The 12199-nt window shown below is 43.2% G+C and overlaps 1 protein-coding gene across 2 annotated transcripts in view; it reads right to left on the bottom strand.

The window, feature by feature from the left end:
• XPO4 (exportin 4) overlaps positions 1 to 12199 on the bottom strand; it is an 86325-nt gene that overhangs the window by 9076 nt on the left and 65050 nt on the right. For both annotated transcript variants that reach the window (XM_068984387.1, XM_068984388.1), the window contains exons 10-16: positions 9475 to 9651; positions 8799 to 8941; positions 8157 to 8302; positions 7234 to 7411; positions 3819 to 3978; positions 3156 to 3325; positions 2050 to 2224 (exon numbers count right to left, since the gene is read on the bottom strand). In XM_068984387.1, the coding sequence (XP_068840488.1) occupies positions 2050 to 2224; positions 3156 to 3325; positions 3819 to 3978; positions 7234 to 7411; positions 8157 to 8302; positions 8799 to 8941; positions 9475 to 9651 (1149 nt within the window). The remainder of the gene's footprint in view (positions 1 to 2049; positions 2225 to 3155; positions 3326 to 3818; positions 3979 to 7233; positions 7412 to 8156; positions 8303 to 8798; positions 8942 to 9474; positions 9652 to 12199) is intronic.

Genomic DNA, 12199 nt, shown 5'->3' with positions numbered 1-12199 from the left:
TGCTGGTGAGGATGTGGAGGAAAGGGAACCTCCATGCACTGTCAGTGGGAACTCAAGTTGGTGCAGCCACTATAGAAACAGTATGGTGGTTCCTCAAAAAATTAAAATCAGAATTATCACACGATCCAGTCATTCCACCTTGGGTATTTATCTGAAAAAAGAAACACTAACTCAAAAAGATACATCCACCCAATGTTCACAGCAGCACCATTTACAACAGCCAAGATGAGGCAGCAACCATCTTTGGCAGCAACCGTCTGTCCACTGACAGACAAATGGGTAAAGAAGGTGACGTACATAAACACAGTAGAATATTACTTGGCCATAAGAACAAGGAAATCATGCCATTCATTCATGGAAGGAGGAAGACGGTCAAAGGCACAAACTTCCCATTACAGGATGAGGAAGCACTGAGGGTATAACATACATGACGCGACCACAGTTAACCACTGCTGTAGGAGATGTGGGAAGGTTAAGAGAGGCAATCTCAGGAGTTGTCATCACAAGAAAACAAATGTTCTTTAATTGCTTCTTCTTTTTCGGTACCCATGAGATGATGGATGCTAACTAAACTCACTGCAGCAATGCACTTCACAACATATGTAAGTTAAACCACTATGCCACAAACCTTAAAGTTATACAGTGATCTATGTCAATCATCCCAGTAAAACTGAAATAAAGAAGTTACTGTTTATGAAAAAGCATGTAAGTGCATGCGATCATCTTACTTCCTTCAGTAATTTGAGAAGAAAAAGAAAAAAACATGACTTCCTCAATGCCATTCACAGAATTCTGTTACTATTCTCATCTCTTTTCCATTATGGGGGGGGAAAAAAAAGATCCTTTATAAAGGTCCAGAGTGTAGCTATTTTAGACTTCATAGGACACACTATCTCTGGCCCAGCTACTCAATTATGATTTCACTGTAGTGTAGAAGTAGCCAAGGAAAAGATGTAACTGATTAAGCATGACTGTATTTCAATAAAACTTTATTTATAAAATCAGACAGCAGCCAGATTTGGCCTGCAGGCTGCAGTTGCTGCCATTAGAAATTAGGCTTAGGGTTAGCAACTCTGTCCTATGGGTGAAGACCAATAAGCTCTGAGTCTGTCTTTCCTTCCCTTTCCTTCCCAACTCCTCTTGGCACAGACCATAACTCCAGATACTGAAGTCCACCATGGGTACAAGTAAATATGAGTAACCATGAAGAAGATGTCTTAATATTGTTTAAAGCTGCACATACGATAATAAATTTAAATAGAAACGGGACTGGGCTGGTTTTTGATCCAGTTCTAAAGTCAGACCATTGCCTATTTCTGTTCTTATGCCCTTTCTCAAGCACTGAGAGCATCCAATCACAGAGATGACAGACTGCTACTTCTCAGTGCCAGTTGAAAGCTTCTTATATAAGACACTGTGTCCAGGGTGGCTGCTATTGGTTGAATTGCATTCGTGCTGTGCTCAGTCATGTGTCCAACTCTTCGCAGCCTCAAAAACTGTAGCCCACCAGGTTCCTCTGTTCATGGAATGTCCAGGCAAGAATACTGGAGTGGGTTGCCATTTCCTCCTCCAGGGGATTGTTCCAACCCAGGGATCAAACATAGGTCTCCTACATCAGCAGCTGGATTCTTTACCACTGTACCACCTGGGAAGCCCATGGGCTGAATTATATCCCCTCAAATAGAAATGTGGATGTCTGAACCCCTAGCACCTCAGAACACGACCTTATTTGGCAACAGGGCTATTTCATAACCCCCACAGGTGACATGGCTTCCCTGGGGACACTGAGACACCAGGGCTTCCCTGGTAGCGCAGCTGGTAAAGAATCCACCTGCAATGTGGGAGACCTGGGTTTGATCCCTGGGTTAGGAAGATCCACTGGAGAAGGGAATGGCTACCCACTCCAGTATTCTGGCCTGTAGAATTCCATGGACTATACAGTCCATGGGGTTGCAAAGACTCAGACACAACTGAGCGACTTTCACTTTCACTTATGGGCGACACAGAGATGCCATGCAGATGGGGGGGGCGGGGGGGGGCACACGTTACCTCTGTCCAGTACTGCTGCTTGGTTTCTGTGTCCATGTGTGCAAACCCTCCCAAGACAAGCGCCTTCATCAGCGTCCTCTGCACAGGGCTGGACAAGAAATTCAGAGGTGGGCTTCGGCTTGCAAACTGCTTGGCTAAGTTCCACCAGTTTTCACACTGAATCACTAAGTTTGCCCTGCAGGGAGAAACGACAGGCATAAGATGCATTACTTACTTACCCTGCATGGACACTCAGTAACAAAAGTGGGAAACAACTGGATTTAACTACTTTAAAGTCCAGCATGATAAACTTGGTACAGACTTGGAAGTCTTGTATTCAAACCCAATTAGCCATTTGTCAAGGTAAAATTTATTTAATCTCTCTTAATTACTAGTTTCCTCATCTGTACAACAAAGATAACGGGAATAACAGCTCTGAACCTCAGGACTGAGACTAATAAGACGTGCAGATGCCGCACATGCAATGTCAGGAGCAGCACCTGGTAAACCGTGAGAACTCAACATACAGCAGCCAACGACAGGAGTAATCACAACCACGGATCCATGGAGTAAGAAAACTGAAAACATTCGCAGAATTTGTTGTAGAACACACTAAAAATTTTATTCTGTGAAATTAAAATAATTGTTAAATCACCAGTTTTTCTCATCTTTAAAATGGGGTAATACTAATGGGATACCTGAAAATTCAAATTAGACCACTCTACTCCTAATGTGGGATAGACCTTTCTGCATTTGTTCCAACGGTTTGATACATTTTCTAAAGCAGCGGTGCCCAACCATTTGGCACCAGGGACCAGTTTCGTGGAAGACCATTTTCCCATGGACAGGGGCAGGAGGCGGAGCTCAGGCAGCGGTGCCAACAATGGGGGGCGGCTGTAAATACAGGTGAAGCCCGCTCACCTCCTGCTGGGCAGTCAGGTTCCCAACAGGACATGGACAGTACCCATTCATGGCCCGAGGGCTGGGACCCCCATTTTAAACACTGCTCCAAAACTGCAGGGTCTCCCTGGACCTCAGGACCGGGCGACTGTCCGTCAGTGGGAAAGCCTCTCCTGACCTGACAGGCAGAGCTCAGGCAGCAGTACCTGAGGTCAGTGTCTGCTCACCTCTCCCTTCTCTCCACCAGCGTGACAAGCAGCTGAACCGTGTCGTCCGCGAGGCCCTGCTCGCTGCTGCACACCGAGAGATTGCTCAGGACCTTCTGTAAGAGGTAGCCAACGATCCACTGAGAGCCCTCTGTGTCTGCTCCAAATGCTGTGCTGAACGGCACGCTTATCTTCAGAGAGAAAACAAATAGTTTAAGGTCAGAAAGATCTGCTGAAAAGAAAGGAAGAAAAACCTACAGAGAAACCAAACTGAAATGAGCACAAAACCTGAAGTACCTCGCACCAATTTTCTATAGGTATTCATTTCCTGAAGTCCAGAAAGGACACCCTTAACCCACAGATATTCCCCACTGTGGCTTTTCTGTTAGCTTTAGCTATTCTCATACGAGGAACATAGGCACGTACTTACATTAAATGCAGAGAACGTAAATTAATCCATTCCTAAATAATACTCTGAACCTCACAGAGCTTAACGTATGCAGAATCACACGATGCACTCCAGGAAAAGTTAATTAAAATTAAACAGCATGCTGTGCACACAGTGTGGAAGATGCTTGGCTATTACTCACATGCTGATAAGAAAATCACCAAGAAAATTGTATTCATTTCTCTAAACCCTATCCTCATAAATGCAAACCCAGTCAAGCAGTGCCACATTCTGACCTGATCGTACAGCTTCTCATCCACCAGGAGGTAAGTCTTTGCCCAGCGCTTTAGAAACCAGACAATGTCTTTGCCCATCTGAGGGCTTAGCAGGTGTGTGAGGTCAGCCCTTATTGCCCGAGACTCAACTTCTGAAACTCTGAGGATGGCAGACAACAGCCTGTGGGCACAAAAAGGAGGTCATGTGCTTCTTTCTTTCTTTACTGCCTGTCTAACCATATTTTTTCCCTAAAAGCCCTTTTCTGTTTCTCAACTCTCTGAAACTGTCTTCAAGAGGGTTGGAGACACATGTTTGTCTCTGTCTTATTGCTGACCTTTCAGGAAGCAGGAAGAAAGAAAACAGAGAGTCATGGCTAGAGACACCTTCTACTGGGACAGAGCACACGTAAATCTACCATGTACAGATTCAAGATGGAGAAGTGCATGAAGTTAACCGCGCAGAGTAAATGCAACTTAAAACTCCCGCTGCTGGCACTGCTCTATTTTCACACGCTGGCTATTTTACGGTGTACACAGGCACAGCTAAGTGACCCATCTGAATACTGAGTCTTGTCTCTAAATCTGACAGTCTTATTTACTTTCTAACAAACTTGATTAGTAATGGCATTTTTCAATAAAAATGTTGCACGTATGATCCTTTCTGAACACTACAGGGTTCATACCCTGTGTAGTATTAACATAGCAGGATATGTGAGTAAGTAAAAAAAAAAAGTCTTTGTTCTGCGTTTGGGAGGGGACACAAGCGATGTCCATTTAACTTGACTTTGGCTAAAAGGCAAAGCAGCGAAGGACTAAGGGAAGGAACCCATTCTGACACCACTTCAGCAGCTTCAGTGCAGCGGCAAGACCGCTCCTCTCGGGACAGAAACCCCCTCGCTACATGGAAGCTCATGGACAGTTTCAGCTCCTGACCCAACCGGCTACTGAGAAGCACCTCCTGCCATGGCTGCTCCCTGCTGCCTGGCTCCTTCCAGGCCTACGACACCACCCCCACCCCCCACACCACTTGGGTTCTAAGGTCCTGCCCCCAAAACCTCTTACCTCTCACTATATACATATATATATATATACAATGCTATGCCTATAGTGCTAAAAGTTAGAGAGTATATGAACAAAAATAACCCAACAATTTCACAACCCATTTTAAATTGGCATATCAAATTTTTTCCATCAATTATTTAAATGATATAATTTGCAGCTTCACAGAATCTGAACTAAGTAATTACAGTGGCCACTTGAATGTATGCATTGGAATTTAATAATCATAGAATTCTGACACCACCATCATTCATTTGAAAAATAAATTGTTCTTTTAACAGTTGGAAACTTTATACTCTTTTTCTCCTTAAATTTTTATTTCTATTTCATTCCCCATAAAATATTATCCCAACACAATAAATGTTTATACTCACTTTATTGATCATACCATATACTTCTCTGAAACAAGTATATAAAGATATTAAAATACAATTCTTAAAAATTTCCCTAAGACTGTCCTAAAGATGTCCTCTGGATTAAGTTATCATTACAATACTTATTACTACACAACTAAGCAAAATGTAATGCCAATTTAAATAAACTGAACACATTTATTAAAAAAACTCTGTACAATATAGCCAAAATCTCCTAACTATGTTACATAAACTTTAAAAATTGTGAATCACTATATTGTACAGCTGTAATTCATATAATATTGGAGGCCAATTATACTGCAATTTAAAAAACTAACATACACAAAGATGTATGTATCTGAATAAGATAAATATGGGTTTTCTTTTTCTAAATTAGCTCATATTATGTTTAATTTGATTTCTGCTTTTCATTTCAATGGATATAAGCACTGAGAACACATATTCAAGTAAGTAAATGGAAGGTATTTCTAAAACAGCAGGGCGCCCAGTACCTCTGAGGTAAAGCCCACATTCGTGGCATCAGGTAACGTCACGTGCCATGACAGCAGCCATGAGGTCTGCCCGTGGCCCTGTCTGCTTCCCGCAGCTTCTACGCTGGCCCAGAATTCCCCTGCTTCCTATTTCTCCCTCTTGCCTGTGAGGAGCTGGAAGATGGGAACCTCTGTCTGCTTTGGTCTAGACCAGTGTCTGGTGCATAGTAAGGATTCAATAATTGTTAAATGATCAATTCTTCAAGAAATGTGAACTACTTTTTTAGTAAACAAGGTCTGATTCTCTCCTACCACTCAATTTCACATTAATTCTTTGGACTGAAAAACAATAGTAATTCATTGTTGTTCCACCCCCACCTCAACCCTCCATAGTCTGTGCTTTCAGATCCCAAAATGTTTTGCTCCCACACTGATATTCAAGAGTGTAAGAATCGAAAAAGCACTGAAAATACAAGGACAGCATTCCTGAGGGTGCTGCCCAGACAGAGACAAAGGCACGGAAAATAACAGGACGGCACCATGGAATTAACACTCCCCATGAACCAAACCAATTCAAACCGGCTGCTCACTTAAGGCCTACAGCAACTCCAAAGGGAAAAAGAAGACTCTTCCAGTAAAGCATGGGTATTTTATTTCCAATGAGAGAAGGCAACAATAAAGGAAATAAATTCCCAAACATTTCCCTGACGCCTGCTTAACAGTTTAATGTTTTAAAAATTGTATTTTTCACTGCACAGGTTTAAGTGGTATCTATGTATTTTGCATTAAAACAAAAAGAATGAGGGGGCAGCATCTTGAGTTACTGATCTTGCAACTGACAGAAGCAGTATTATTTCATTATTCTCTGTTCCTGCCACCTAAATTTAAAGATGCTGAAACTTAAACTGCTGTTTTCAAATCTGCTTTCAGGAGATTATTTAGTTGAGGTTCATCCCGCCTTAACCTCACCATCAAGAATTAGAGAAAGATCTGCCACTGCTCTTAGAAAGATCACAGTGAATTTTCTCTCTGGAGGCTGCTGCCATCTTGTAACAGGGCTCCCAAGGGTCAGATACTCAGGACAAACACTTCTGCTTTGGAAGAGGCAGGAACACCCCTGGAAAGACGTTCCAGCTTCCTGAACAGCAAGGATGTGCTCACGTCCACCTGGTTTCCAAGAACTCTCCAGCCCTGGTGCTTTCACTCGGGTGCCTGAGCCCGCATTAGTATTGCTTTCTGGTGGGCAAGGGACGTGTGTGTGAGAATCAGCCCGGACGACCCCCAGAGCTTTGCTGCGCCCAGAGTAACCTCACGCTGTTTTCCTCAGCCCTGGACATGCCGTCCGTCCCCAGCAGAGTGACGCTGCTGAAATGCATGGAGTACCTGCATCCTTGCTTGTTTCAAGGCTTCTCCAAGTTTTCTCTTCTTTCGTCTGTCAGCTTTACAACAACCTGTCTGTCACTCGAGTCATCTACCCATCAACTCAGAAAAACAGAATAAATTACAAGAGCACAGCTATAGAGGTCATATTACCTAATCACAGAATCTGTTCTGTTGTACCCTGGGATGGAAGAAGCCTTTTCTCCTGGAGATCCCAAAATTTGAAGTGTTGTATTAATGTCAACTTCAGATGAATGCTTAATGGAATATTCCATTATTTCTGGAGGTATTAGCGGAGTCTCTCCCTGAGTATCATCAGCTAAGAGGTAGCCTTCAGTTTAAAAAAAATTAAAAATGAACACTTAACAATCTACATTTATCAAATTGCACTACAAATGCGTTCACTTTTGATTTATGTACATCATATAAATTGATGTAAATTAATAAACGTTAATATGTTAATTTTAAGCTTGATGAGAAGAAACTTTCTATTTCTAAGATAATTAATCCTCAAAAATACAGGAAAGGACAAATGTTTTATTCACCAATTTTATAATTCATATATTGACATGTAGGCTTTTTACTTTATGATCTTTAAATAATTTCTGGTAATATATTCTACAAAATTAACATGAATTCTATTACCTCAATAAAAAGTCAACATTTGGGAATGCCTTTCCAAACAGTAAGGTCTTTTCCTTTTTGATTATTTAAAATACAGAAACACTGACAACATAGTTACAGAAGACCCTAAAGAAAAGTCAGACTGTCAGGACCAGCACTCTGGCTCCAAATGTTAGCATGGCCAGGGCCAGTCTCCAGGTCTCAAGTTCTTCACAGATAAGACGGGGTGATAATTAACAGCCACAGTATTAATACCAGCAACAAGGAAAACAGTGAGACCTAGCGACAGCACTAACGAGGGGCCGCACTGAGCTCCACACAGAACATGTGGTTCGGGACAGGTAAGGAAAGTGTCCCTGCTCTGGGACGCTTGGCAGCTGTGTCCAGGGCTCAAGTCCAACCCTATATGAGAACTGCTGCTATTAACACAGGCCGAGAAACAAGCAACCGACCTGTAACTAGAATAAGCCAGTGGATGTCCTCGTACAGGTCGTCCAGCATCTTGCTGTCGGCGGAGCCCGAGGTGGGCGAGGCGAGGAGCTGCTGCTGCTGCCGCTGGAGCTGCCCGTGGAGCCGCGTGACTCTCTCCTCTAACAGACTACAAGAGGGAAGACACCAACGCCTTCATGAGGCTCAGAGAGCACAGACCAGAGCGACTTATCACTCCATTTACTGACAGCGTGGATTCAGATGTTAGAACAGAGCACATATACAGAAATATTTATTATATACACAATGTTCTCATGGCGCTATAAGAATTGTGATTTATTGTTTACGACATAGTATTAAAACATCACTTTACAAACAATCAAGGTTTACAACAGGCATTTGAAAACCAGTTATTCCAAGTGTTTCTCGATATGGATCCAATGTTTCTCATACCACGTTTTCCATAATCTGTCTGCCATCTATGCTGTGGTGCCTGGGCTCCAAATGTACAAGCCAAGGAACGCCACCACGAGTGCGTTTCTGTCCACTTGTTCCATGTGCTGTGCCCGGGGCGGGGGTGTTTACAGTCTTTAAACACTTAAAGCTCTCCGGGGCATGTGACTACAGGGTGTTTGCTCCATGGGGTGTCTTTGGACCGTGTGTACCTTGTCAGGAGAGGGATACAGTGCTCTGCAGCAATGCGTCCTAGCATTCCTACACTGGCTAGCTGATCAGAAAACTGGTCTCGGTCGTCCTCCTGGAGTTCGCTGATCTCTTCTTCCTCGCGAGAGGCCACTCCGTTGGCAGTCTGTTATTGACGAAAGAAATAAAGACTGAGCTGATCTTAGGACCCAGCCTGTTCCTGTGCTGAGGAACAGAACCTCAGGACCTTCAAGAAGGAGCACCTTCAAGTGCAGCTGCTGGGGACACCTGCCTGCCCGCCCAGTTACTAAAAGGGGGAAATTCAAAGAGAAAGAAGTGGGGGGCCTGACCACTCCCGCCAATCACAGGTACACATGGCCAGTGCCTACCTACACCCCACCCCCCACACGGAGCGGAGTTCCTGTCGTCTCTGAGGAGCTCTGACATCATTAAGAGCCACCATCCCTTGGGTGACACTGGACAACCAGCAAGACACAGCAGGTGACTGAGAACTAAAGAGAAGTGGAGAACCAGAAGCCACAGCCCATGAAACACGAACCTGCTCTCCACCTGGCACTCTCAGCAAGTCCTTGGAAAGAGCTCATCCTAAGTTTCTAGTATTACGTGTGATGGGACAAACAGACCAACGAGAGCCCACGAGGAAACAGATTTTTAACTACAACCTGGCTTAAAACTAACCAGATTCCTTGTGCCATCGGGCGCAGCGAGGTGGCACTGAATGTAGGAATTGAACACTTGGACTGCGTGCTGGGTGAAAAAGCCTTTATGGAAGTGCTTGTCATCTTGTACCAGCGTCAGCCAGGATTCCAGCAGCCTGTCGTACGCCTCCATGTATACCATGTCGTCTTTGTCCAGCTAGGAGGAAGAGGCATTCATAAGACAGACACCAGTGAGATAGAGTCACCACAGACAGGTCCATGGGTTGGCCTTCAACAAAGTTCCCAATCAGCAATCAATGATCGAGCTAACTGATCTCATCTTCAAATTAATTGTTCAATTCAAACACTGCAGTAAATATGTATAGGCTTTTTATTAGATTTTCTAAAAGCTTTCTAACTTAATCTAAATTCTTAGGCAAACAGGAATTAATGTTCATTTCTGTAAAAGACTAAGTTCAGCACTTTGTAGATCACGTATTTTTCAAGCAAAGATAACTGACATTTTTCTATGTCAAGAAGAGAACTGTTCAGGCTTGTACATACTCCATGATATTGTATTAGGTACTGGAAAGGCAAGGATGGGCCTCAGAGTAGCCAGAGGAGGGCCCTGAGGAGACTGAAGCACGAGTGAGAACACGTGGGGAGGCCAGCAGACAGCAAGCAGACAGACCTGGGGGTGGGGGGTGGGTGTCAGACTTGGATAGCATGTCCCCAGAGTGGACAGGCTGCATCCTAAGATCACTTCAGAGCAGAGGGTTTCTCGGTGAGGAAGAGTCCACACTGAGCGACTCTGGGCAGCTCTGTGAGCACAGAGTCTGACACTTCACTCTTCTCAGGTGCCAGTGAGAAACCACCCCGAATTTTGCCATTAATTAGTAGGACTGTATACAATTCAGTCTTTGCATTGATTTGTTCATCCACAAATTCACCAGATCACCAATCAGTGAAATCCAGAATACTTATGTGTCAAGCACTATGTTCAAAAACATAAAGAACAGAGCATTCAGAGACTTTCACATTGAGTCCAATGAAAAAAAGGGAGGACAGAACAAATACTCTAAAGACACACTAAAGGTCATAAGAGATAAATGCACATCCCGGGGTTGGTATTTGCTGTGATAATGGTGTCTCTCAGGTTTGGTCTACAGCTTGTCTTCTAGCCTCAAGCTACAAGAGCTCTGGAACCTCTATCAGAGGACGACAACCTCAGGCTGTTATCCCGGCAATCTGCCAATGACTCAAAGAAGGAAGTAATGGAAGACCTCTTTCAAGAATTCCAAATTAAGCCAGACGTCAAATACCACCTCCAGACGGGAGTAGGTAAGCACCTGAGGAGCTGCGCCCAGCGATAGTGTTTTATGTCTTTTATTAACCTAGGGAATACAGAGAAAAATGGTCATTTTCTGGATCAAATGAAGCTTTAATTTTTTGAAAAAATATTTAAAAGTAATGTGAAAACTTCACAAAAGAATAAAGTGAAAATTAAAAAAAAAATCTTCATTAGATACTTTATAAAGAATTTAAAGATAGCAAACCCAGAACTTCCCTGGTGGTCTAGTTGTCAAGAATCCGCCTGCCAACGCAGGGGACAGAGTTCATTTCCTGGTCTGGTAAGATCCCATGTGCCTCAGAGCAACTAAGCCCGGAAGCCCGCGCAACTGGAGCCCCTGCTCTGCAACAAGAGGCCCAAGCATCTCAACGAGAGAAAGCTCACGAGCAGCAATGAAGACCCAGGGCAACCAAAAATAAATCAATAAAGCAAATTAAGTAATTTTTAAAAACAGCAAACCCAAATTTTATTCCTATTTGTCTGGTCGTGAAGGTGTTTTTACTGAAAACAAGCAACATTATTTGAGTGCAACTAACTAGGGCATACTCGTGTTGTAAACAGTCAATTCGTCTTAGTATCTGTGGTATTTACATCTTGTAAAGTTGATCCAACACTGAATCAGCAAACACTCTGGTCACTGCATTTACACTGTGCAAAGGTGGACAAACAGATACATCACCTTGTTTCACGTGTGTTTCTGTGCATAGACACCTTACTTCACATACAGTGTTGATTCATGGCCAGCAGCCTGTTCAACAAAGGTCACCTAACATACACATCTTCTCCCTAAAGCATGCCCCAGCCTCAATGCACTTGGGCACAACACCTGGAAGCTATCTGAAACAGCAAGATCATTAAATTTTAAGTACTTCAGTATTTTTTGACAAAAATTTGGGGAACCCCGTTTCACACAAAAATGCAGCACTGGAGATGGTGAGAAGGACATCTGTTTGTAGTGAGAACAAGCATGCTGGGTGGATCATAGTTTTTGTAACTCTCCTGCACACACATGTCCATGAATGACCAAGAAAAGTCACACTAGTGCTGATTTTGGGGGTCACAAAGAGTTCTCAGCAAGAAAGTGAATCTGCAAATATGGAATCCACATTCAACAAGGACCAACTGCACTTGTGAAGTCTAACTCCAGGAGGTCCCAGCGTCCTACTCATGCTGGTTCTTCCTGCTCACACACCATCAGAAGGTGTTTTTTTCAAACCTTGACAGCTCGTAATTTTGTTGAAGGACAGCCATGTTCTTGGTTCCATAAAGGCAGTAATATACATTTGCTTAATTCCTAAATACCAATAAAAATGATCAATTCAGCCAAATTTTCCATTACATCAGTTATTTCCTTTCACACTGCTTCCACCATCAATGCAATTATAAACCCTATTAAATAAATTCTTTTGCACAA

The sequence above is a fragment of the Capricornis sumatraensis genome, chromosome 12, assembly GCF_032405125.1.
Source record: "Capricornis sumatraensis isolate serow.1 chromosome 12, serow.2, whole genome shotgun sequence".
NCBI lineage: Eukaryota > Metazoa > Chordata > Mammalia > Artiodactyla > Bovidae > Capricornis > Capricornis sumatraensis.
This window is presented reverse-complemented; position numbering and strand designations above follow the sequence as displayed.